The 27,899-nt window shown below is 41.5% G+C and overlaps 3 protein-coding genes across 4 annotated transcripts in view; 1 reads left to right on the top strand and 2 right to left on the bottom strand.

Moving 5' to 3' along the window:
• The first annotated feature begins 5,249 nt into the window (after positions 1–5,249).
• Positions 5,250–10,516, top strand: LOC126398042 (somatomedin-B and thrombospondin type-1 domain-containing protein). The gene is made up of 5 exons (XM_050057208.1): positions 5,250–5,986; positions 6,905–7,099; positions 7,178–7,256; positions 7,811–7,987; positions 10,241–10,516. The coding sequence occupies exons 1-5, from the start codon at positions 5,761–5,763 to the stop codon at positions 10,356–10,358; spliced, it is 795 nt and encodes a 264-aa protein (XP_049913165.1). The 5' UTR covers positions 5,250–5,760; the 3' UTR covers positions 10,359–10,516.
• A 141-nt stretch (positions 10,517–10,657) lies between these two features.
• Positions 10,658–18,553, bottom strand: terf1 (telomeric repeat binding factor (NIMA-interacting) 1). Of its 2 annotated transcripts, none has more exons than XM_050057206.1 (10): positions 18,287–18,553; positions 16,735–16,830; positions 15,954–16,081; positions 15,664–15,750; positions 15,400–15,552; positions 13,436–13,548; positions 13,299–13,325; positions 13,078–13,175; positions 12,830–12,900; positions 10,658–11,341 (listed from the first exon to the last, which is right to left on the bottom strand). In XM_050057206.1, exons 1-10 carry the CDS (start codon positions 18,507–18,509, stop codon positions 11,180–11,182), a joined length of 1,158 nt encoding a protein of 385 aa, XP_049913163.1. In that variant the 5' UTR covers positions 18,510–18,553; the 3' UTR covers positions 10,658–11,179. The 2 variants fall into 2 exon arrangements, with proteins under 2 accessions (XP_049913163.1, XP_049913164.1); XM_050057207.1 differs by having other exon boundaries at positions 15,400–15,549.
• Positions 18,554–21,272: 2,719 nt separating this feature from the next.
• The window catches only part of kcnb2b (potassium voltage-gated channel subfamily B member 2b), a 103,753-nt gene continuing 97,126 nt past the window's right edge, over positions 21,273–27,899 (bottom strand). The window contains exon 3 of the mRNA XM_050057211.1: positions 21,273–27,031. Coding sequence (XP_049913168.1) covers positions 25,043–27,031 — 1,989 coding nt within the window. The 3' untranslated portion in view covers positions 21,273–25,042. The remainder of the gene's footprint in view (positions 27,032–27,899) is intronic.

Genomic DNA, 27,899 nt, shown 5'->3' with positions numbered 1-27,899 from the left:
GCAGAGCTAGATGGTAAACAAACATGGCAGCACACCGGTAAGGTAAGACAACACGTTTACATGTCGTTTTCTATATGTTCTCTGACATTTATCCTAACGATATGAGGCGGTCTTTGTGGAGAAAAAGCTTGTTTAGTGGACTAACTTTGCACTTGAAGGTATGCCCGTTCACTTATATTTTAACAGGTCTGATGCTACGGCTGTATCTAGGCTAACGGCTAACATGCTAACTATTATTTTTATGTCACTAGTCACTTGAAACAAATTTAGGACGATAGGAGACGGGTTGAAATAAACCGAAATTACAGTAATTAAAGTACTAGTATTAAAAACTATAGCATACTGCATTTTATTTTTATTTCAATGCATCTTTCTTATTTCTATTTAATTTAATTAGATTTAAGTTTATTTAATTTGATGTAATTCTATTTTCTTTATACAATTTTTTAAAATTTGATGTTTGATATTAATATGCAAATGTTTTTTTTTTTTTTTTTTGTTTGCATAAAATACCAGAACAGAAATCTAAACTAAACTAAATTACTAAATGTGTATTTTGGACATTTTTTTTTAATTTAACATAAAAAATAAATACATAAAAAAAAATCAACAAAAAAAGCAACATTAAAAAAAGAACAAAAAAAGACATGGTATGGAATTGAAATAGCCCAAAATCTTTAAATTAACCACTGCATAAAAAAATGTTTCCACCTGTAGTGTTTCCTCTTGATGTCTAAATATAGAGGTATTTACAAGACTCCCCACAAAGCAACAATACTGTTTGATAAGACAGGGTGTTATCCTGGTCAGAGGTGACATCATCAACATACCTTTACAGCGAGTGGCGAGAAGAAAAGGAGATTTCTAGCATTTGTCAACAAAGGTTTTGAAACTATAGCAACCCAGGTCAGTGGTTACCATGGGGACAGCCACAGTTTGCATTCCCCACATAGGCGAGATGGAGCTAGGATTCACCCTGCCGTCTCCTTGACGCCCAGCCTGAGAAGTGGTGGCACGCTTTCACTCCCAAATAAATCCAATCTCTGTGTGCGTCTCACTATCTCTTTTATTTGTCAGACAAACTTGGTCGTGTGATTGCCGTGAGTTCGGCCTCTGACATGGCAGCTTGTGAGTTTGAAGACTGTGAACACACACAGCTCGCCGTCTTGAGACACGTTAACATGGGCTTAATCTCCTCTCCTCTGCGCTCACACTCGCATACACTAAGAAAACTCCAAGCAGGGTGTGTAACTGTGGGAAGGCTGATCGTCTTTGACAAGTGCACAGTGAGGGCAGGAGGTCCAGGGTTGGGGGCCTGTCGGATGTAAAACACACATGCTTTGATGTGCACTTCCAACGTGCCGGAGCCATAGCAAACTGATGCAGCTGTAAGTCTTGCATCAGTGGACACATCAAATCAGTGCTGAAAATACAGTATGTGTTAGACTTAGTGACATTTAGAGGTGCTCCCTCCCCTGCGTTGTTAAACCAGCACTGCCAAATGTGTGTAAAATAAGACTTTACGATGAGTATTATCTCTCATATGTAATATTTGTAGATCAAAATGACCGAAGCACTTTCACATCTGAGGTCAGTGTGGGTTCAGCCCCCTCAAATGTTAATATACACCAACTCAGACACATGCTCCTCAGCGATGCCGCTGCGGATGATTATGGTGAAGATGAAGGCTATTACTGTCGCTTGACCTACCTGCTTATGGCGAGAAGAAGAATCAAAGGACCCAAAAAGACCCCCCTCCGCTCTCCGCAAGCTGTTTTCCAGGACGGCAGAGGCAAAGTATCCAGATTATTACAAATATCTGCTCCTTCTATAGCAGAAGAAATAAGGAGGCCTCATCCCCTGCTAATGCTCCCTGCAGAGGCCTCGTTTGTTTCCCATGAGATGGAGGAGGATCCGCTCAAATAAAAGCTGACCTTCTGGAGTTCACAGCATCCTCAGACTTTCAGGCTCCTTGTGCAAACAGAACATGAAAAATGCTTTTTGCTGGAGCCGTGCCCTAACATTCATATGCGTCAAGATTCATTTGTTATTAAAGCTTCCTTTTGAACATCTGAAAAGTCTCTTGCACCACATGAATGTAAGAGTAAAAAAAGGCCAAAGTATTAAGATGTTATCAGCTTTTATATAGTGAAATCCCCACTTTAGTCTGATTAGATCATAAATATACTTTCTCCTTTAAGCGCGCCTGAGCAGCAAATCTAATAGTCGTGCTAATCAATCATCTGTCAGCGCGAACCCCCATCCTAATGAGATAAGACTTTCATAGACATGCCTCTCCAGAATTACAGTATATTAAATTAATCTGTCAAGTGTTATAAATCAAGACCCCTGTCTGTGAATAATGTCATGTACACTGGAGCTCCAACTCAGTGATTCACAGTCCTGCAGCATCACAGCTGAAACTGGACAAACATGCCTGTTGTATGTGTGCTAACTCACTGTTAGCATGTTTCAGGAATTACACTCATTCACTTTTTCACTCCCATGCTAATACGCATGCTAATGATACGCATGTAGCTGCAGCTAGAGGACATTATCTTAGCTTAGCCATAGACTGTATAAAAGAAATGGACGTAACCATCCTGACATCACATTTTGGTTTGTGCACTGTAAGTTTGGAGCCTTGAGTTTGGCAATTTGGCCGTCACCAGAAGTGACCATATTTAGACGAAGAGGTGGAGCTGTGGAGGAGTGAGGGGTGGATCTGACTGACTGACTTAAAACAAGCCACTGAAATCGTAAACTCAACAGGAAAATGTTAACTGAGGTAATATATCAAGTGAGAAGTCCTGACAATAGGCTCGTTCGAGATGAACTGCGCCTCGTCCTGACAATAGGCTCGTTCGAGATGAACTGCGCCTCGCTTGGAAAGTAGACGAGAGCAGGCGGCCGCAGCGGGGGGCGGTGACAAAAAGCTGCGGTGAAGTCGGACAGTTTCCCGACAGTTTCCAGCAGCCTTCAGTCCGTACAGGAAGTCACAGACACACTTACATCCTGTCTGGAATGATGTCAGTTCATTAAAAAAGTGATCAGACCCACATATCAGTTTGTTTTCACCATCAGTCACACAACATGTTTTCTGTTCACAGAATAAACCTTCAGGTCAGACAAATACAATCTTAATCTCTAAAATTCAACAAAAATTAGTAGTTTATCTAAAACGTCATCTTGTTGAGTCGACATCTGAACCAATCAGCTGTTAGATCAGGTGAGAGCCAGGCGGTGCAGTCGGTGGAGAGCAACTGCAGCGCCTGGCTCTAAAAACTGCGGCCGCCTCGCTCTCGCGGCTTTATCGCCGTCCACTTTTGTAATACGTCAGAGCAAGTCGGGATGAAGTCGGACACAAAACATGCATGTGCGCCGATCGCCGGTGATCGAATCTGCGCAGGACTGGCTCATCTCGAACGAACCTATTTTCTCATAGACTTCAATATAATCTGACATCTTTTTGCAACCTGTGGAGTCGCCCCCTGCTGGCCATTAGAAAGACCACAGGCACTTCTGTATTGGCTTCACTTTTCAGACTCCTTGCCGTTAGCATGAAGGCTAGAAACGGAGAAATGGCTAGCCCGGCTCTGTGTTAGGATAGGGGTAGGCAACCTGTGGCGATGGAGCCACATGCAACTCTTTAGCCCTTCTCAAGTGGCTCCTGGTAGTTAAGACAAAACAAAACAAAACAAAACAACACAACAACAACAACAACAAAAACATCATACGGAAATGACTAAGGGTTATTTTTAATTTCCATTTATCTTTGTTGTAGGCCTAGTTTTAAAATTTAATTTGTGTGTGGCCTGGCCCCTTTTGCTATAAATTCTGCTGACTCTCAATACTATTGGCTAGCCTTTAGTCTCCCAGCTAGGTTACCTATGGATTCAGTATCCAAACAAGTAGAAGTCTTTCAGGTAAATAGAGAATTTATCAGTGCCAGGACAGATTAGTTTCACCGCAAACCCTGCATAGTTAAAGTACCAAAAATCATAAATGGCCCGCTGCAGAGTCGCCACCTTGTGGTAAAACATAACAGTGAATGCTCATTTAGATCTGTTAGTCATCAAAAGGCTCAAATGTGTTTTGTGGCGCCAGACAGATTTTTCTTTTTGGTCAAAAATGGCTCTTTTGGCAGGGTAAAAAAACAAAATCCCTACCAGGACCTCTACAGCTAATTACCATGTATATCTCATTTGTTCAATCTGAGTGAAACTGAAGTGTAAGAACAACAGTAGCGTAGTTTTAGGAAGGTAATGTGCTGGACTGCTTCTTGCCCTTGTGCAGTCATTTCCTGGATTCTTGTCACTGAGAGATTGCCAACAACATGTTGTAGGGGTTAAACAAATGAGAAATAATTTATTAATTAGTGAATTCAAGAGGTGCTGGTGGGTAGATTTTTTTAAAAATTTGAACTGAACCAGGGAAGTCTTCATGCTGCCTTCATGCTAGGCTAAGCTAACAGGCTCCTGGCTGGAGCTTCATGTTTACCCTGCATTCATGTGGTGTCGGAATAATCAGAAAAACGTGAACGCCACCTCAAGTTGGAACAATAACTCAGAGAGTCAGCGAAAATTCTGGTACGAGTTCCCGAGTTGACTTCATATGTGCAGACACATATGAGACGAAAGTGTTGGGTCGATGGTAATGAACTTATTGTGTGTCAAGTTTTGCTCACATGTAATTTGTAATATGGCATTAGGTTGTGACTGTTAGTTGCTGACCATGTAGACTTACCTAGATTAGTTAGAAAAGGCATCTGTCAGGTAAAGCAATGTTTAGCAGTTCTGGGGGAAGTGTTTTTATCACATTACGACTCAAAACCTCATGAACACACTGAAGTCAGAAGAACAACTTTACCAGCTCAAGAAATGAGACCAGTCTACAGATATCAGAGGTACTGAACTTATCGCAAGTCAGCAAATAAGCCTGTTTCCCCAAAATGTCAACAGCTAAATAAAACACCAGATCACTCACTTAACTGATCAAATAAAGGTACAAAGTTTCACAAAGATGTCTCAAGTGTTGGGATATCCGGCAGATCACAGAAACCTGAAAGAGAAAGAGAAAAAGAAAGAGAGGTGAGAACCAAAGGGTGGCTTTACAACGCTCAGCGGGCCCCCTGGCACAATTGTCTGGAGGCCTGCCAACTGCTCACATTCCTCCCTTTCTTTTGGGACTCAGAGGTCTGCAGTGGCAGAAAGTGGCTGGGCGAGCCTGGCATCAGGGTCACGGTAAATCTGCAGGCAGAGGGTAAGAAAGGAAAGGGGTAAACAACAATAACAGGTGGGAAAGCGGCTTAGAGAGGGAGAGAGAACAGAAGTAGGAGGCAGCTCAGCCCTCCCTTGCCTTCATTGTCATCGACTGGAGGGAGGTGCTCAGCTGGGAACGGGGAGAAAGACACCAGCACTGAGGGAGAGGACACACACACACACAATGTGAGAGACATGGGAGTGTGATCAGAGCTGGAATGGGTTGGTCTGTACTGTAGGTTGCTCTGCAGACCTGTTTCTGGAGGGAAGCAGAGGGGCTGGACACAGGAGACGGACACAGGAATTCCAAGTCACAAGGGCTCCTGTGGCAGAGCACAGCCTCGGCTGGGCTGGTATTCCAACCTCTCCCTCTCACGGTCATGAGTGTGACGGACGTAGAGTAGAACCACGGAGGAACAGATATTAAGAAACAGAAAGTCGTGGGGTGTATTCTAGGGAAACTAAGAGACTTTACCTCAAGGGTCTGGACCGACCCCTCATGATGGGATCCTCTGTGGAGTTTGCCTGCTTGCTGCTGGTGGTATCCACTCTGGGAAAGAACCACTTGGCATCTGCGGGTTGTTCAGGGAAATGCTGCCAGGGCAGAGACTTGAGCTGTCTGACCACCGACTGGAGGATGGACCGTGTGTTCGGGACATGCTTCTGCGACGAGGGCTGCGTCAGGACCAAGGACTGCTGCTTTGACTATTTCAAAGAGTGCCCAGGTGAGGGATGAATGGAGGAGCCGTCGCAAGTACTGTTTGTTTTTGTGCACACACCTTGACTATACGATCCCAGCGGGAGATAACCTGTCGCATGAGATAACCTGAACTCCTGCTGAAGATAGATTATCGGACAGACGATAAAGATAGCTGAGGAAGAAAGATTATTTTCAGTATCAGGGTTGCTTATCACAAAGTATATCTGCGATGATAAAGTTTGGGGTGGATGTGCTCCAAATCCACCCAAGGCATGTGAAATTGTCCGTGCACATTTATCACCTTCTAACTTCTAAAAACAATCTCAGCCCTTATTTGTCTTGTGCAGCATGCGACATGGCTGCTGCATCACAGGTCAGTTCGGCTCTGGGTCTAACCTCATTTCAGCGGACTGGCCCACATAATGGAATTAGCACAAATATTTGAAGAATGCGATTCTGTCAATCAGATGTAGCAATTACAGTTCCAGTCAAACAAGCCGAGCGTACCTAACGTGTGTTATAGGTCGGTTGTGACTAAATCTGCATGCTTAGCGAATCAAAGCTTGATCATCGAGCACAGACAGTGACTGAAAAGAGAAATCACAGGACTTGGATATTGAATGGGCTGCTAACTTGGCATGCTCTCAAACCACTTGTAGTAGAGCAGGAAACACTAATTCTACAAGTCACAATCAATGCTTCATTGATCTTAAGTTATTTCCTGGATATTTAGCTCCATTACACCGTTTCACAAGAAACTTGTAATTATACAGTCAGCAAGAAGGCTGCAAGGTTTTACTGTGAGTGTCACCTCTGCACTCACTGAGAACTCCAGGAATCAGAGTTAGGTTCAACATCGGTGAGTTTCAAAGCTGTTTGATTGTTTGCTACCACAGAGGATATCCTGTAACAATCTTTCTCCAATATGGGTGCCAACATCCAGCTCAGGACTGCGCTGTGAGCGACTGGAGCTTTTGGAGCGGCTGTGCCAAGCCCTGTCAGCCTTCAGTGCGAGTCCGTGTCCGTCACGTAGAGCAGCAGCCCAGTCACAGCGGAGAGCCCTGCCCCAGCTTGGAGCAACGGAGCGGCTGCAGGGAGTACAGAGACCACCAGGGCCGACACTGTGGACTCAACTCAGGTATACAGATACACGACTATTCTCTTGCTCTCCCGTTTAGCATCTTGAAAATACTAAAAGAAAATTGTTTATGATCAGGTCCTGCCTTCATCACCAGCATGGAGTTTGGCAAGGGAAGGCCCAAACATGACAACTATGGAAACCCCCTGCAGCCTGGGTAGGTTTCACACCACGCTCCCTAAGTACTCTGAAACTGCACATGACCTCAGGTATCTTTAAATTCAAGAGTTGAAAAGTTCATGAATGCAGCCAGGGGTTAACCTCATTTTTGCATTATGCTGTGTAACCCAAACCACTTGGGAAAAAAAAAAGATAACTTTTCCTCCGTGTGCGTGAGCCACCAGTAGGTGTTTGCTCACCTGGAGGTCTGTCTACAAAGCTTTAAATATAGCAAATGCTGAGAGACTGGTCACAATCCTTTGAAATGTAATACTCAGACTTTAATAAGGACTGTCACATGAAAAGCACATGCACAAAAGGTCTAGATGACAGCAGGTGAGTTATTGTGTGCAGCTTAGCGGGCACTCATTGGCTGAATTATTATTTTATAAGAGGCGTGTCCAAACTGCAGACTGGTGAAGCAAATTATCCCAGTCCCAGGATGATGTCCTCCTATTGTGTACATTTACTGTAGTCCTATATCTTGATTCACTGGCTCCAATATCCCAGGAGTGACTGTGACCCTCGTGACCCTGCTCCCACTCCCCTCAGGTTCTGTGTGGAATTCACACTGGAGTCCCGGACGCCCCACTGTACAGTGCAGAACCGGCCACACACACACTGGATGCGTTACATTACAGAGGGCTTTAAAGTGTGTGTGGCGTGTGAACCTCCCGCCATGCGAAACAACAGTGGCAGCTGCCAAGGAGACGGTCAGGAATCAGACAAGTATGGACCTTTGTATGTGTGGTCTCTCAGGTTCACACAAACCTGAAGTACTTTTTTTTTCTTATTATGTCATTTTATCAGTCTTTAATCTATTCAAACAAAAACTTGGGTATTTTTCAACCCTATTTACCCATGTTTTGTGTCTAAGTGACTGATGGGAACAACAATTTTTTTAAATTGGTCCTGTGATGACACCATTGCAGCTGCAGCAGCAAACAGGCTGCAATGTAATCCTTACAGGCAACTGTGTACCGTCAATTTACATCCATTTAAGGTTCTTGTTTTTGTCACCGACAGATTGTTGTCAGAGGTGTCTGAAAACATTACGGAAAAAAACCCACAGAGAAATTAAACACTTTCCGTAAGAAGCGGGTACACCCTGGACAGGTCGCCAGACTATCACAGGGCTGACACAGAGACAGACAACCATTCACATCTACGGACAATTTAGAGTCACCAATTAACTTGTATGTCTTTGGACTGTGGGAGGAAGCTGGAGTACCCAGAGAAAACCGACACTAAAGCTCCCTCAGCCCGGGGATCAAACCTTCTACCCCAGGGTTCAAACCAGGAACCATTTTGCTTTGAGGTGACAATGCTAACCACAGCACCATCGTGCCACCGCCATGAGTCAGTTTGTTAATGTGGAATAAAAGTATTGCCTGCACACTTACTCCACGCCACACAAGTTTAATGAAGACAGTGTTTCGATCTTTCTGAGATCTTTGTTAGATCAGAATGTTTGAAAGTTTGAAACCATGCCTATATTTACACATGATGCTCACCAATAGGCTGACAAGTTCTATGATGGCAGGTGTGGATTACAACCAACCACTAAGGGTGGTGAAACAATTGACAATCAACAACTCAATAAATTACGTAGAAAACACATAGAAAAAGTACATAGTGAACTAACTCTAATGCAAAGTCCATACCACAAAAGGTATGAGACACATGTCTCAATTAATATAACATCATAATTTTATATCAAAATCACCTGCAGCCAAATTGTATTAATGAGTTAGAGGTGGGACTAAAGAAATCTCAAATGCATGCAAACATTGGGTCTAAAACACCTTTCTAAAAAAAATACATCAGTTTGATAAAAATGTGTCTATTTGTTACTATGACCATGTCTTGCTCTGCAAAAAGTTGTTGCAGGAAAAACATTGGCAGAAACATCAGTGACAGTTGGAGAGAGGAGTGCCAGGCAGAGTGTGTTGTTTTGGGAGTACAGGAAGTGTAGCTTAGTTTCTAAAACATTTTTAACACCATGGCTGAATATTTAGCTAATTTCTACACTGTAGAAACGTCAGCAAGGTTTAAGAAGAGACCTCTGGAAGGAGATATAAGCAGGATTTCTACTTTCTCTATGCAGAGCCTACGCCATCGTGAGAACTTAAACTTGTGCCGCGGTGTGTTTGTGTCACTCTACGGTTACACCTCCAAAACACTCGTCAGCGGCGGGGTTTCTGTGCAGTGCTGTAAAATTACGTTAAATCAAAACACACGTTAACCATGGCTTAATAGAGACAATTTCAAATAAGTTGGTTTATACCTCGCAGCATTCACAGACAAAACACTTGTCTTTCGCTGGACACATTTCCCCCACAAATACAACATGCTAACATTATTAGCACAAGCCTATGGCATTTTACATTGTATAAATTAGCCTAGCTACGTGCGGAGATTTCCTCTGCTCTTACGAAGCCAGGATAAATCACACACAAGACTTAAAATGCTATTTTTGTGGAGGCTTTATTGTCTTCACAATTTATTGTTTATCTGTGAAATCAAAGTAAATAAAAGCTTTGTTTCCACTGAGGGAAATGGTGTCAGCTTACAGAAACAGACAGGAGGTCTGTGTCGCCGCAATGTGTAGTTATATATCTGAGGAGGTGCATGTCAGGCCACGGCGTAGGTACACCATCGATTCGACACAGAAGTATAAATGCTGCTTTAGTCACACACAGACTGGATAAGTGCAGGGTATGGAAGAATGTTTCATGTCTCTGTAAAGTCTGGTTTCTCAGCTGCAGCAGCCAGTATTAAAATGTTTTGCTTTCATCAGTCACTCAGACACAAAAACATAATAAAATATAGTCGAGGTTTGAAAATACTGAAGTTTCTCTTTAACATTTATAATCAAGTGAAAATAGTCTGAACTCTTGTGCTGCACAGATGTGAATGTATAAAACTATGCATGTGGCGATGTGAGAACCATAAACACTGGGGGCTGTGACTGTGTTGCAGAGAAACTCTGCTCCACTGGCAGGCGGTGGGGAACCATCAGTGCAGCGGGACGTGGAAGAAGATCCAGAAAACCCAGCAGTGCGACTGTCCGCCACAACACAGCTTCATCTTCATCTGATCCAAACAAAGCACCCACAGAACATTCTGTGTCCACAATAACATTTCAAAGCTGCCCTCATCGGTCAGACTGAAATACTGTGCTCGGACCAGATGCCTCAACACCGCAGGCTTTCAACACAAAGCAGAGACTTGACGGTGGTGCAGTGCAATTCCGTCTCTAATATATATAAGCTACACACTGATATACAGCATGAAATCACCATGCACATTGTTCTCTGTAAGTCCGCACCACACTGATGTATCTTGTACAGTATTTCACCTGTTTTTTAGAACACATTCAGCACCTATCAAAGTTGATTTTGCATATTTTTATTGTAACACACCACTGTTGTGTTTTTTAACATTTTTCTGTAAAAATGTTTAACTTAAAATTATAAAAATGTGTTACATTTGTGAGCTGATTCTTTTTAAGGGTACAAAAACATGATTCCTCATCATACAAACAAAACAGCCCAGATCATTGGTCTGTGTTGAGCGCCCTCTAGTGGTGATATTTCTTTAGTGCAATTAGAGCAGAACACAACACAGCCCCAATACGAGGGACCAGTTTGGACAGTGGGCTGAAAGGTGTTAACTGACCAAGGTAACCAGTATCAGGTTTCATTGACAGGTAACTGCTACAATGCACAAGTCAAACGTGCACACTTACAAACTTTGCAAACTATCAGAAGCATCATATAATAAAAACAACAAGCAACAAACCAAAATCACAAAGGAAATCTTCAGCAATTAGCCAACAGCTGATAACATTAATTCATTATTAATATTTACATGTAAAGTGCTACACTGTACAAATCAAAAGGGTCGCTCTTCCCTTCTTCAGCCTACTTTATCTGCCCTCATCAGAACTCTCCAGCGGTCTTTGAGCATGGTGCCAGTGCGTCCTTCAAAGTCATAATCCTTTAAAATGCGAGACCACTTCCCCTGGCCGTGACGTTTAACTCCATCCTTGAGGTATTTGTCCAGCTGGGGGGTCCATTTCTAAACATAGTTAAACACAGGGAATTTTAATTTTGGGAACCCAAACCGAAGGTAGTATTTGATTGATGATTCATATATTCACATGATTTGGGATTAAAATTGTAGTTGGAACTTCATCAAATCATGTCACGTCATATTTGCTGAAACTGTCACAATGTCCACACAGTCGTACATGACACAAGGGTTGCAGCGATACACTGGTTTTAAGGTATACTGTGATATAAAAGTTGGCAGTTATCATATTGTGTACATTTGCTTATCTAGGATATTGGGAAAAATGCCGCTGGACAAAGAATCTCCACTTTATTTTAGTTATTTTCAAAGGGGAGACTTTTTACACATACTTTGGTTTCAAGTTTCAATTAGAGTAATAAAACATTTGTTCAACTAAAAATAACCCCTCCATTTTCATTCCTTTAAGGGTCATTCTGACACAGATAATCTGTGGATACAATCATGTTCTTCCTCCTCGTAGTGCTTCTAAGGGCATTTGCAAGAATCCAACACAAGTTAAAGACAATAACCAATCAGAGCTGAGGAGTCTCTAATGCAGCTGTCAATCACTCCATGAATTGTGGTCAAACTGTCAAACCAGACAGTGTTGATCAAATATGAAACAAGACTGTTACTGTAGTGCCTATTTCTCCTCTAAAATGTTTTCAGAAACATATTTCAGTTTACTGTTGAGCTGTAAAATGAGAACGTTTGTTACCAGGCTGACATGTTGAAAAAAGTTGAGCCATAAGGAAGAATTGCCCACTGGCTGGAGCAAACTTTCTTACTGCTGCAGTGTCCTCTGTATGAGGTTTGCACGCCAGAAAATGAAGCAACACCCCTTTCCTGTGCAAGGGCTCCAAATTTGTTGTAGTGTTTGGTCGCTCACTTCTGAGTGTTTATAAATAGGTAACAACTGCGCTTTTCATTTCAACCAGGGAGTTCGATAGGCAAACAGAAATCTCTACGCCTCTACATGAAAAAGAAGAAGAACATGAAATATCTCGAGTGGCGACCCCAGGGACACAAAGTGATATAAAACTATTTTGACTTGGAGATAAACAAATGTCATAATTACAGTACACAAATGAAATGTTTAGGGATACATTGGTGTTTACTACTGTTGCCAGGCAGCCCAGTTTTCTAGCACATCGTTCCTTGTGTACTTTGTGCTTATCTACAGAATATTTTGTTTCTACGACGCCTGGCATTTCAAAGCACAATGCAACAAACGACACATTGAGCATGAACAGGGGTGCTACATCTATGCTGTTGGAACACGCCACAGTCTCTTGCACTATTATAAACAAAGCTTAGAGACTCCTCGGCTCTGTTTGGTTGTTTTCCTTCAGCTGTGTTGATTTCTTGCAAACACCATTAGAAGCACCACGAGGAGGAGGAGTTTGACTACATACACTACAGTGGATATATATAAAAGTTACCCACTGTATCTTTAATAAGTGGACAGTGACTGAGCTGCGTGGTTCAAATTACCTGAGGTGGTTTTCTTGTTTTCTGGATCGTTGAGGTGTCCTCTGACTTCACAGCTGTCATCTGAGACACCTCTGGTGGCGAGAGGTTTAACATTCCCTTTATTCATGCTCAGAAATGTGTATGAAATATATAATGTGGTGGTGAAGGTATTTCTACATTTTACAGAAAATTACTCTTACATTAGATTAAAGCAATATACATTTAGTTTTTAGCAGAAAAATCAAAGCCAGAGAAAAAATACAACTTACTGTGCATGGCGAGTCTTTTGACAGAGACAACGGGCGTCTTGCAGGAATCAGTTTGCCATACATCTGTAATTTTAGTTGACAGTAGTTTCCGTTTTGTCCTGTGGAAGTGTAATACAGCGACAAATTATTTGTTGCTCCACAGCTTGCTGAATGTCTACCTTTACCCAAACTGACAGCAAAAGTCAAAACAATATATTTCTTATTGAAAAGACATTACTAACCTCAACTGCACAGTGCTCTTCTTTTTCCTGTAAGGACGTAAACAGCACAGTGTATTGTTCAGTAGAAAATAGAAAAGGATTAGGAGCAAATTTCAATACACACAACTGAACTGGAGGAGTTAAAGGTTATTTCATACTTTCTCTCCACCGCTGATTTGTTTTCTTCCTCTGACAGAGCGCTCTCCTCCTGCGTCACCGTGTCCTCCAAGCCGTCAGTGTTCTGTGACGACTGCACCACCTTTGTGGCTTCCTGATAAATGAAGAGGCAGACAGACGGACATAAATTACCTTCCCAAATATTACCTTTTCATACTCTTCCAAAACAATTAACTTTCAGGCGTAAGTATTGCTATAATGTGAAAGCAAAACTAATGAGGCCTGTCATTAAAACACCCTTCTAAGTTTAACCTTGGACGCCAGCCTCTATGTAAATCACTCTTAAAACCTTCATGAATAAGTGGGTCTGTTGGACCCTGAGGAGGACTCCACCGTATGTAGCAGTTTGCCCTTCCAACTAATTTTGATGACAAATTGTCAATTAACTATGACTGATAATGTCACATCAGCACCTTCGGTTGGTCAAAGCGCCATTACTCAGGAGGGGCGAGAGCAAAGCCGAGCAGGTCCGCACACAAGATCAAGAAAATTTATTGACTGCTGTTTGTTAAACCTTGCTGTTAGCTGGAGCGAATCATTGGACACCTGATGTATCAGCCGAGTACATCGTGTGTAACTGAAGATCATCTCCTTCTCACAAACAGCTCATCAGCAACAACCTTGTTTCACTTGTTTGGATCAACGGGCAGATGTTCTGAGTTAAGATTAAGTAAACACGCCAACTATATTATTCCTCCGTGAGCTAGGAGGGGACTGAACCTCTTCAGTGTTGATGTCTCGCACCAAGACAGAATGATTTATTGCACAGCTATTCTTATTCCTTTACCTTTCAGCTTTACAGAGTTGATCCTTTGTTTTACCTTGGCGTTAGTCATGCAGGGCCAGCTGTACATAAATGTTTACTCTCATCATTACCAGACTGTATAAATCCTACACTGACAGAAACTTCAAGTAAGAGTCTTAAGAGTTGAAACTTGCAGCTACTTGCTATGTGCCGGTCTGCAACGTTCTGAAAACCTGCAACTTCACCAATCCAACTACATGACACTGTGTATTATCTCGATCATTTTGAGTACAAGTAATGGCTGTCTTTTTGAGTATGCGTGTATGACCTGCACACATACACCCAGCAGCAGCGACCCACTGTCAGACACCGACATTTCAACAGCCCCCGAGATGTAAATGAGCTGGACTCAGCAGGGACAGACGTCTGTTGTCAGAGACTGACACAGCATGCAAACACGCTGTCTGCTGACAGTTTGTAACTGACTTGACAAGCTGATCGGCTGTGCTGTAAAACTAGCTGCTGGCGACTTGACAAGCAGAGTTGTAGGCGACACAACCGCTGGGCTTGAGTCGAGCTGAGACTGCCAAAACTTTTCCTTCCAACATCAAAAATGGTTTCATTTCGTGGCAAATCTTTGGTCTGATCTGGGCTTTGGATTTGTGCTTTGCCTTTCGGCTGTTGTGACCCCTGTGCTTAACCAGCAGTGTCTGAGTGTTGAAAGGCTGCTCCTGACTAAGAATTTTCCTAGTCGACCAATAGTCGTCATTTAGGGCCATTAGTCGACTAGTCGCCCGCATGTTTACGATATTATTCAATCATTAAATGATATATTTTGGGCGGGGCAACACAATGGTTTGAGTTGAAGGTGTGAGAAAGAATAGTATCAGTAACATTGTTAACACTGTGCTACATTACAGAGGAATACAAAACCGTACTAATGAACCTTCATTAATATAGGCCTATATTTTATCTACAAGTGCACGTCACACACTGAGCGAGCCGCCTGTTAATGACGCTGTCAGCAAAGCAGTAATAATTGTGCTAAGTGGCTAATGGGCATGTAGCTACTTACGTGTTTCAGATGATACGTCATGTTTGTAGTCGACCAATGAAGATGAGTTTAGTGTGGAATAACTGCAGGCACCAGCCCTGTATGATTGTATTGTATGACCTACAAGTTGCGATCTGCTTTAGTACCTTGAGAAGGTAGTCACAGGGATTCTTCTCCAAGTAGGCATCCAAGTAAGACTGTATCGTTTCCAGCAAACGGCTGAAGCTGAAGCTCATGAGGAACGGGTGGTAAGTGTCCCTCTGTGCCACTACTGTCGACAGCTTAACTCTCAAGTTCTGCTGAAAAAAGTCAAAGGTTAAGAATTAATATCAATCAGTCTTGGCCACCATATATTCCTGTATTAACTCTGTGCTTTTGAAAAGAAAAGAGACAGTTTGGGACAAACAGACCTGTGGGAATTCATGGTTCTTGTCAAGCCACTTGAGGACAGAGGAAGCAGACGATCTTTGGCCTTTCTCCAAGCACACAGCCACAGACTGGAACAGGGCAAATGCATCAGACACTTAACTGCAATTAGGACTAAGCATCATCAGGACTTTAGCATCGCTTATTCTTGAACTAGTAGACTGTAACTTTGTCCAGAATTACGTTTAAATCCTTCAATCACACCAGGACACATTTAAAGCCATCTCTCCGTCGATCCTGCGTACATGCACCTCCAAATAACTTGTGCGATTACCTGGACAAGCAAAAGAATGGTGATGTTTTTGAACACATTTTCATCTGCCACAGTGTGCTGTAGGCTTGACCATACTTTGGCAGCGGACATCAGAGGCATCACATGGTCATCTTCCTCAAACAGGACATCTGGGGGAAAACAGTGTATTACATGGAAATAAAAAATACACCATTAAAGTGTTTTTGAGTGTGTATACATTTGTACTTTTGTGAGTATGCAGAGTCACAAAGCAGAGGATTCATTTTAAAATCATGAATTTGAGTTTTGAGTTACTTTTCTGGCGTTGTAGCAAACTTTGTCATCAAATCACTGGCTCCATGTTTCTAATATCTTTGCATTTTTACGTGAGCTTTACTGTCAGCTGGGATCAGTTTTGACTGGTAAACATCCTCAGGCATAAACTGTAAACAGATCCCAAATCAGTACGTCAGGGGGTTGTCTAAGATGGAGTCTTTGAGCGGCGGCCAGTTAAGTGTCTCACACAAGAGTAAGAAAGATTATGAAAAAGGAACTGATGAACAGTGATTGCTCATATAAATGATTTCTGTACAAAATGTACAGAGTGGTTTTAAATGTTTGTATGTATTACATATATGTTTTTTGTGGGAATGACAAATATAACAAATGGCTTTATAATAATAAGGTGTTGCTGCTGAGAAACTGTGTCAAGTCATTGTAGTTTCCATAGGAATGTACTGACCTCCCTGCAGTACTAACTTCCACTCTGAAGAACCCACACAGTATGTGTACACAGATGTCTCAGTAGACTGTGTCAACTTACCCAGTTCCTTTCCATGCATGACTCTTGCCAGGAAGGCACATATGAGTGTTTTCTCATTGTGGAGGTTTCCTTTCAGAGATGAACTCTGACAAAGGGCTAAAAAAGCAAAGATACACAAATTCACAAAAGAGTGTTAGCCACTAAGTCTTCAAAGACTCTACACAGATATGAGGAAGGTGTCTGTAGCAGCACTGATGTAACACATGAACGGTTTCTTTTCCTCATTATTGATATGGCAAATTCCACTACCGCTGGATGACCTGTTCATTGTGTATTTTAAGCAATTAATAGAGTAATGTTGTTGTAGCTGGAGGAAATAAACATTTACTTCAGGTTGTTTTGGCTACTTGGCTCGGTTTTACAATGGAGGCTAGCAACTAGGCTATCCCATATAAAGCATTTAGTTGTTGCATTAATTTAATCTTGCCTTGCCCCCTCAGCACCATTGTTCCCTTACAATTTTATTTCTACATATTTTCATTGGTGGAGTGTAAGTACCTTTGCACAAGTACGTACGTAAGGACAATTTTGAGGTAACTGTATTTCACGGGAGTATTTCTACTTTATTTTTCTACTCTACATTTCATATTTGATGGATGGCAAGATGGCAGCACCTGCAGACACAGTGGTTGAGAGCTCTCATAAATAGGACTGCACTTTGTTTAGTTATCATATTTTAGCCTTATCCTATCTTAATGTGTGTGTATGTGAGTGTGTGTTTGGCCAGAGTGAGTGGAACAGTTTTTCCTTTTATGGGAGACAGCGAATTTCGTTGTATGTGAACATGCAATGACAGTAAAGGCATTCATTTTTTTTAAATTTCAAATATCATACTTTTTACTCCACTACTTTAATGTCAAAGCTTTAGTGACTAGCTTCTGTGCAGACTCATCTTATCAAGACTAAACATAGATCAACTGGGGCTGCTCTTTTTAATGTTAATTTAACCAGCAACAAGGTATTTGAAGAAATTACAATGAGCTTGCCATTTATGTGTTACAACATTAAAGTGATAATGAATACATCAATAATTATTATCCAATAATACACACTATTCTGAAATGGATTATTCTGCAAAGGGAGTTTCTTTACGTTTGGCGCTTTAGGTATAATTTTGATAATGCTGTACTTTTACTTAAATACAATTTTGAATGCAGTACTTTTATTGTAACAGGGTATGTTTACACTGTAGTATTGCTAACAAGTAAATTTGAGTACTTCTTCCACGACTACGGCAACAGCTTTGGTCCCTGTTTATTTGCTTTTTATCTGCTGCATCAACAAACATTCAAACAGGAAATACAAAGGGACCCATTTAAAATGTTTATGTTGTCAGGTTCATATGTCTATGGTCAGGTTAAGCTAGCCAACCGCCACATCTCATGACGTATGAGGTTGTTTATCCTTTGAGCACAAGCTAATTTGAGTTGACGAACTTTAAAAACTTTTACCTCTTCCCGAGATATCTCCGGACTCTGAAGAAAAGCTGCCTAGATAGAAGTAGCAGCCGTTAGCTAACTAAGTCAATGTTAGTTAGCTTTAAACAACTCACCCTCGAAAGCCGAGACCATTTTACTGAACTCATCAAACTTCCCCTCCTTGAACCGTCGACACAAACTGACGAACATAAAGTCCAGCATCCAGCCTGCAGCGACGGAGCTCACACGGGAGAAACTGACACTCTCATCTACATTAATCGCAGCCGTGGCGCTTCTGTTGTTAACTTCAGGCTCCATGTTTTCAATTTTCAGTATCGGGTCCTCCTCTGGAGACATTTCTGCTGCTTCTACTGAGGAAGTTGTTTGATTTCCGCGCGGGCTCTTTTGTGCTGGTTTGACGTCATTTCAGAGCTCGCAGCGCCCTCTGGTGTCCAGGAGGAGTAACTACAAATACAGCTTTTATTCAAATCACCCATATATTAGTGACTTAAATAAATGAATAAAAAATAACTAAAAATAAAATAAAATGAATTGAATTAAAATAAATTAAACTAAAATAAATGAAAATAAAATAAAATTAAATTAAAAAAAATTAACCCAAGAGTACCGAAGCATATTGCGTTCACCTTTTTTCTGTTTTTCGGAGTAATTTTTTCTGTTTATCGTGGTAATTCTTTTCTGTTTTTCGTGGTAATTTTTTTTCCTGTTTTTCGCGGTAATGTTTCTGTTTTTCGTGGTATTTTTTTTGTTTTTCAGGGTAATTTTGTCTGTTTTTCTGAGTATTTTTTTCTGAGTTAAGAGAGCAACAGAACAACAGATGCTTTCATTCCTTTCTTGAGAGCTCGATATAATGGAAGCAAACATGACCCGCTTGTTTAGTTTAATCCAGTTTTACTTTGTTTTGGGTTTGAGACACTGGGAGATACTCTTGTCTTTAAGTCATATAGATGGTGTTATCATTAGTTTGTCGACCTTACGCAGGCACCGGTCACTTGCAGGTGCCAGGTGGGAGCTTCTCGTGAGATTTTGAAGTATCTCGTCTCCTCGTTCAGGAAAAAAAAATACCACGAAAAACAGAAAAAAAGTACCAAAAAAAAAAAAAAAAAAAACACAGAAAAAAAACAAAAAACAGAAAAATATACCACGAAAAACTGTGAAAAAATTACTCAGAAAAACAGAAAATATTACTCAGAAAAACAGAAAAAAGTACACAAAAAAACAGAAAAATAAATAAATTACTCCGAAAAACAGAAAAAAATACTCAGAAAAACAGGGCGTTTTTTATTTGTCAAGTGAATGCAATACACTTCTGTACATAAGAACTTAATTTTCAACATTTTTTTAGAATATGCCAGAGCAATGACTCACAACTTTATGGCATTTTTTTCAAGTTTTGTTAATGTGTTGGGCTGCATTACAGTGAAAAAGTCAGGGGATAAAGTCTTATTTTTCAGAGAGCCAGTAGTCCACAAAATGAGATTAACCGTACTATGCCACTTGCCAAAATGCAACCCAAATGACACATTTTATGGCATAGGGTTGCACTGCAACAGAATGCAGCTAGCTCAAGTTCTAAAACTATTTTTAATTTGTTATTGACTGTCTGCACTCATTATACTCGAGATAAGACTTAATTTTGTGACTACGCCTGGATCATGGGTCCTGCCTGATGGCTACTACTACTGCTTTTATTATTAGTCATACTTCTACTATAATGATGCACATATAATAACGATTGTCACATGCATATACTATCATATATTATATATATAGTACCAAATATTATATTAAATTATAACTAAAATTAATGTTGTTGTAGCTATTGTCATAACAGTTTGCCGTGCATCTCTCTGTCACGGGCTCTGTTAATGTATGATTTTGTCATATGGATCAGCGTACATTTATAATGTTGATGTGTTCTGTACATTTATTGCACGTCCGTCCGTCCTGGAAGAGGGATCCCTCCTCAGTTGCTCCTCCTGAAGTTTCTGCCCATTAAAAGTTTTTTGGGGGGAGTTTTTCCCTCTGAGGCAAATTGTGATTTGTAATATTGGGCTTTATACATAAAATTTAATTGAATTGATCCCGAAATCAGGAGAATTCATACATTACAATAGCTCACAAGTCAGATGCTAGAGAAAAAAGAAGAAAGTTATTGAAAGACATACAAGGATTTAAAATGAAATAATATAAAATCTGTAAACACTGTAACATACACCTCTCACTTATACTGTATGTATATAATTGGTAGTTCCACAGAATAATTGTAATATACACATGCTGTGTCATATTATTACTGAAGATATATATAGAAATAAGTAAATATTATTGCACAGTAAGAGGTAAAATATTGCACATTAGGAATGTTTAACAGTGTGAATATAAAGGAATCCAAATTAAAAATGTCCCTGGTGTGTAGTCTTAAAAACTCTTAAAGATATAAGACATCCACACATAAAAAAGAAAGTCAGGACATTTCAGATGGCACCTTTCAGGCATTGTTTTCATTACATGGGGGGATGGTAACAGTTTACAGCTACACCTGAGACAAGTTTGGGATACTGGAATAAAAGAAGGCAAACATCCTATTATGTATTTACACTTGTTTTGTAACAGATACTGTAATTATAATCCTGTGTGGCACAATGGATGTAACAGATACCGTCATTCTAGCCCCATGTGATACAATAATTAGAGTGAGAATAGGCCAACACATCAGTATGATGCACAACATTGTTCCTTTCTTTGAGCTTCTTGTTTTAAGGTTTAGGACGGCTGTATGGCTGTTCATGTTCAGTATCACTGTTTGGCAGCGGCACACAAGCAACATATGGAGATCAATTAATGCATCTAATGGAATGGAATCCATTTCTCTACAGTGATAAATGATTTATCAGCCGGTCCTGCCAGTTGCTGAGTTGTCTGCACTTTTGGATATGAAAAACAACTTTGCATACCTTCTTGCTGCAAATGCAATATCTGTATTCCTTTAAACTCATATCTGTATCATTGAATGCATCCAGGAAATGCAGATGTGACCTATTTAAACAGCTCGTTTGTAGAGTCGAGAACACCAGACACACAAACACATGAGTTATATACACATTTATTTGTTATTCTGCATATGCTAATAGACGTAATGGGGAACAATGCTCTACAGAAATGTTGACATACATGTACCATAACAAAGTGTTCTGTGGTCACATAATTGTTCGGACTACTACATGCATACAAAGATGTCGCTTTGTACAGAAAACAGTCTGTAGCTCAGAATGTGTCTAATGATAATGTTCTCCAAAAGCTGAACAGAGAGAAAAAAATAAATCAAAATCTGTAAGAGGCAGAATACACAGAGACATAAGAAGAAAACAATGTCGCATTTTAGGGGAGCAAGGTTCGGTAAGCACGCATGAGTGACACGGACAGTACCCATTCTCTCAGAGAAAATAAAGACACGACCTTTACACTCTGTACGGTATCACACATGATAATGCCATCGTGAGACAGTAAGACAGAGCACGGTCCTCTCGCTGTCAGCTCACAGAATTAATTTCAGTATCCACACAAACATCATCCCGCGGGAATATAGTTGATCAATCCAGATCCCTTGTTTCTCTACCCTACCTGTCAAAACGAAGGATTACATGAGGCTAACACGGAGACATGATCACTACAAACAAGGGATGACAGTAAAGTTGAACGTACAGGTACAGAAATAAAAATAGCTTTAAAAAGAAGGTTATCATTGAACCATCCTTTGTAAAGAAAAACCCCAAACAACAACAACAACAACAACAACCGCCGGCCTACTCTGGAGAGTACCAATCTGTTTCCAATGAGGGATCAGTCATTTCGACGATAACTCCACGAGCTCGCACGTGAATCTCTGATTGCTGAGTTAAATGATGCCGGTCTGGGCGTACGGTGTGTACACAGACAAACGGAAATATGGACCACAACGGATCACTGATGTGATGGAACCATTTGGGAGGACTCCATTTCACCTCTCCTCTTAACTCTCAAAGCTTTCCCTAATCCTGGCCTTCCTTTCACCCATTGATCACCGTGCCTGAGGGCATGCCATGGGGTTAGAGCCTCTGAAGCTGTAGGGATTGGAGCACTCGGTGGTGTCAGCATGGGAAATAATCAGATGTATCAGCTCAGTGACAGTAGGGATCTCTCGCTGCCTGCAAGTCAAACTTCTGTCCCTGCGTTTGTGCTCCTGCCTGCCTCACTGAAGACTGATGGGGGTGGATACTGAATGGTGGTACACAGATTACCCAGGAGGAGGGAGAAATATTGCCGCTCCTTACTCCAGGAGCCAAGACATCAATGTGGATTTGACAACATCACCTTTTCAAAAAGTACAGAAGTAACTAGTTGACATTAGCTGTTAAAGAAAAAACAGAGAATCTATCCAATCGGAACATCAGAGAGTTATAGAAAACCTGAGAACTCAATAACATTACTTGTATCTATTACATAAAGACCTGATTTCTCCTATAAAATTAGAATTTTCTGTACAGTGCTATATGAACAAAGCAAAATGACTTGCTACCTTCTCATAAACAGCGGTGTTATGAAAAGGCACGCATCATTTCAACCACCATATGGCAGGAAATTGTGGTCGTGCTCCATTTTGGTTTAGAAAAAATAGAATCATTCTCAACGGTAATTCACAAAAAACATAAAATACTTTGTGTGTGGCCATTGAAATTAGATTATCTTAATATTTTCCACAGACATTTGTTAGATTATCATGTAAATCCAACAGCGATATAAAAGGCCCAAAGTGGTCAATTTGGATCCCTTTTCCCACAGATAATCAAATTTGAGGTCCATTGATAAGCGGCGTTAAGCGCGAGACAGCGCAACGCCAGCCACGTAATACGAAAAAGTAAAAGTCAAATTCTCATTTGCATTGTTTGTGAGATTCTGGTAGTTGTAATACTGTTTTGCCTCATATTAAAGATATAACATTTGAAAAATACAAGTAATTTCTGCCTGTACACTTACAAATCCCATAGACAGAAAATAAAGTGCCACAATTCTTGGCCTGCATAGATTGCAGTATGCGGTATTGCACATTCCACACCTCTCTGTGAGAACAAAAAACATGATAATAAGAAAAGAAATAAACAATTAAACAAAACAAAACAAACAAAGAATTCACCCACGTACTTCCTGTCAGTACCGTTCTGGTTTGTGTGGCTTCCACAAACGCACCACTACTGTAGCACACTCGTCCAAGTGTCATGCTGAAACAATGAAACAAAATATTCCAGCAGTAAAATTGGAATCAAAGGCAACATACAACAGATATTTTCAGTCAGTGTAAAACAAAAGCGAGAAAGAAGACGAGAGAAAAAGAAAGAACTCCTTTGGGTTTAAGTTCGACTGAAAATTTTGTTCACAATTAAAACACAATAAATTACAGTCCAAGACACTACGGATATACAAAAAATAAAAGATGCCTTTAACTTATCAGCAGGATGGGATAAACTCGCAGTAGTATGGAACAAAATGTCAACGACATCGGGGCGCCGAGGATAGGACGATGAACACAATGCAGGTAAACAAAGCATAAGGAAAACAAAAACATAACTACTGTCATAATACATGTCATTACTGTATATGTTACTATGCAGCTGAGATAGATGAAAGCCTGTCAGTGTGCTTGATTTGGTCCATTGATATCAGAAGGAATATTGTCTTTTTTTTGTGGTTATCTATCCCTTTTTGAATTGCCGAAATAGATACTGTAAAGCTTACGTGTGTATTAATGACCAGATCTACTGTGCTGAATAAATAAATAGTCTTAACTCTGTTTTATGGAGTCTCACTTACCTACTGTAGAATTTTTCCTACAACCAATCTAAACCTACTTATTTCATATTTTATTCTTAAAACTACTTTTAGATGTATATATCTGATGTCGGAGAGTAAATAAGATTAATTTCAGTGATTTGGATGGAATCAGAAGATCTTAAACTTTAAAACCTCTGACGCCACGTGATAAATATCTTCAGTAGCGGTAGTATCTGATAGTTCCTGTCCTTACTGGTTACATACGTATTTGGCAACTACAGGTGTATGCGCTTTAAGGGGGGGGATCAAGGTGTTTTTTGTCCTTCTTGCCCACTGCTTTAATTCATAGACTGAATATCGGATGCTCAACTGAAAAAGTTCAACAGTCGTTATGAAAACCAAAAGCAACAATGTCAACGTTACAGTTTCGTACACCATTTGTCACACGAGAAAACATTACAGGGTCGTCATGGGAACACTTTGCATTTCCACAAAAGGTAATGATATGTTTTTTTTATAGGTCGCTACGATGCAACACCCAGTCTGAGGGCTCTCAGTTCAACCCCCTCCCCCACCCCTCCCTTTTCACATTGCAAATATTTGTACCTTCAGTGACAGTTTTCCGATGCCATCCTGTGCATTGTCATTGCCTTAGATGTCCTAGTATTTACAGTGGAGCGCTTTCAGCAAACTAAGCACCGTAAAATATCTGTCTTTTTTGAATGCATGCTTTTTACAGATTAGTCCCTCTGTGCATTTCCTTCTTTTGCTAGAAAAAGGAGACTGTCACTATGTACATTGGGAGGACCAAAGTGTCTACATAAGTTGATGAATTCCCTCTGCGTTTCAAGAGCCTCCTCTTCGAGCCCACTGTTTGCCCCAGAGTCATTCTCACATCTGCAACGGAGCACTGCAGTTTCTTTTTCAGCGATACACAACAACACAAGTAAAAGGGACTTGTCATGCCATGCAAAAATATCTTTTGTCTTTTCTTCCCCGCTCTCCCACGCGCCAGACTGAGGTTGCAGTGGGTCTATTGTCCCTCAGAGCTTCTCTTACAGTCACATGCTGGTTTCACAGGTCGGAGAGAGGCTGCCGTCCCCGGGTATCAGGTGGATATCTGTTGTAAACATGTGGTTCTCTACTTTGTGTCCACTTTGGTTGCTGTCAGCCTTGACTTCCTCGCCTGCCCCGACCACACCTTGGGTGCAATTTTGTGCTGCTGTCTTGGGTGACAAGGGCGCAACTGCGGCGCCCGCCACTTCCATCAGATGCTTCTCCTCGTGGTTCTCTGTGGCTTGATCTTCATCACCAGGTGGGGTGTCTACCACCAGCCGCTTTGGGGACAGCGGGCAGGTCTCCTCCTCTGTGACTGGGAGCAGCTTCTCTGTGCTGGGGATGAGCGGTGACGTCTCTCCATCCGGAGACTCGTCTTCCAGGATGCTGGAGCTGATGTCTCCAGGAGAGGTAGTGCTGGGCGGTGTTAGCGGGCCTTCAGCTGAGGTCTTGGTGAAGTTGACCTGCAACCCCTTTATATTAAGAGGGTTATTCCCTCTTGGAGAGCTCTGGATGTTATCCACGGCACTGTTAAAGCTCTCCCCTTCCTCTATGTGGAGCTCTGATCCATCACCTGGGTTGACGGATTCATAGAGGCCATCTTTGAATGTGATGTGTGGAGAGTTGTCATCACTGGCCCTCAGCTGGCTAAGATCCAGAGCAGGTGGTGCTTTGGGGTGTCTGAATTGACAGGGACCTCCTTCTTCTTCTTTTTTATCTGAGCTGGAGCCTTGCTCTCTAAAGTCTGCTGAGCAGCTCGCAAAGTTATCTGGCGAGGAGGGTTGGACCTCCTTCATCTCCAGCTCGACTTCCTCTTTTAATGTAAAGTCAGGGCTGTGGCTTTTCTTCGGTGAGACGGGGGCGGTCATGGTTGTGCTCAGAGTGCTCATGGAGCTTGTAGTGTTGAGGTTAGTGAAGGACTGTGACTTGGTCATCTGGTTGTACATCTCCTCCAGCTTCTGCACGTTAAGGTGCTGCGGGGTTCTGTGTGTCCGCTGGGGACTTCCAGTGGTGGTGATGGTTATGCGGTGAGGGGAGCTCTGCGGCTCGAGGTTTCTTTTATCTGGAGATTTCAGGTTTGTCTCGGAGGAGGCGTGCCTGGTGGAGCTGCCCCAGCGGTTAGGCGACAGGTGGTTGTCCAGAGTAGTTTTGTTGTCTCCTTTCTCCACCACCACATCCATCAGTTCCATACTGCGGGCGAAGGCATCTTTTAGGTTCATTGACACAATGCTGCCGTTCCTCTTGGCTCTCTCCAGTGCCTCCCTCCTCTTGATGGCCTTCTCCTGCCTCTTCTGCTCCTTGTAGAACTCGGAGAAGTTGTTGACAATAATGGGGATGGGCAGGGCAATTACCAGCACTCCTGCAATGCAGCAGAGCCCACCCACAATTTTTCCAAGTAAAGTCTGTGGGTAAATGTCACCGTAACCCACAGTAGTCATTGTAATGGTTGCCCACCAGAAGGAGGCAGGGATACTGGTGAATTTGGTGGCATCCTCATCTTTCTCAGCAAAGAAAACCAAGCTGGAAAATATCATGATGCCCATGGCAAGAAATAAAATGAGCAGCCCCAGTTCATTGTAGCTCCTTCTCAAGGTAAACCCTAGAGACTGGAGCCCTGTTGAGTGCCTGGCCAACTTCAGGATCCTCAATATTCTCATGATCCTGAATATCTGCACCACGCGGCGCACGTTTTGGAACTGCAGCACGCTCCTGTTGGACTCAGTTAGGAAGATAGTGACATAGTAGGGCAGGATGGCTAACAAGTCAATGACATTTAGCGGGCCTTTGAAGAACTTCCACTTATTGGGAGAGGAGAGGAAGCGAAGGAGGTACTCCATGGTGAACCAGGCTATGCATACAGCCTCCACGTGGGCCAGCTGGGGGTTGTCGTTGGCGTTGCCGAACTCGTCTGTGACCTGGAGCTCTGGTAAGGTGTTGAGAGACAGAGCGATGGTGGAGAGGACGATGAACAGGATCGAGATGATGGCTAGAATCTGAAAAGAGAGCACAGACAGGAACAAAACATTAGCAGAATTCCAAGAAACTCAAGTGAGAAATGACTTTAATTGTGATTTTTTATTAACTGAAAAACAGCATAAATACTAAAAACTTAAATAAATACACACTACAAATGCATGAGCAATAAAATGCTGACTCAAGATAGAGATCACAGTCGATCCATCACTTTGTCTCTCTCAATCAGCATCAGCTGTTTGTGGCAGATGGGGCACAAAGTGTGAATAATCATAGGTGTCTGATTTAAGTAAGGGACAGAAAAGGTGTGGAGTATAAATTATATGATTCTTAAGGAGGGTCTGTCTTTGCATCAAAGGCACTATGGGTCTGTTCTTGAATGTAAATGAGCCGTCTTCATGCATGTCACAGTACTGTTTGTAAGGACAAAGGGATGTAACACGGTGATCTAAAATGACAAAGAATGAATGCAACATTGCAGAAAAGATTAATGAATGAGGATAAAATTCAAATCAGGGGGAATAACTAGGCCAGAAATCTATTTTGGAAGCAGAGGAGTGTGTTTGTGTGAACTCATCTACAATAGATAAAAGGATTTTGGCTCCACCTGTTGGCACAAGTCTGAAATTCCCCTGTCTCAGAATATAATTTATTGCTTTCGCTGATAAAAGAAAAGTAACTGCAAACAAGTTTTTTAAAACTCCTATTTGTTCTTGTGAAATTTGCAACGCTTTGATATAGTTTCCTGCGCCCGCTGCTCGGTAAAGCGATGGGGAAGAACATCCTGCATAATCCTATAAGGTCAGAGCAGCATGAGGCTGCGTTTCAACTGCAGCGCTTTACTTTGGCCAGGATTTATTGACCTGGATAGATTAAATCTGACCTTAG

Source organism: Epinephelus moara, chromosome 11 (assembly GCF_006386435.1).
Source record: "Epinephelus moara isolate mb chromosome 11, YSFRI_EMoa_1.0, whole genome shotgun sequence".
Taxonomy (NCBI): domain Eukaryota; kingdom Metazoa; phylum Chordata; class Actinopteri; order Perciformes; family Serranidae; genus Epinephelus; species Epinephelus moara.
The sequence above is the reverse complement of the archived record's forward strand: the minus strand, read 5'-3'. Positions and strand labels throughout refer to the sequence as shown.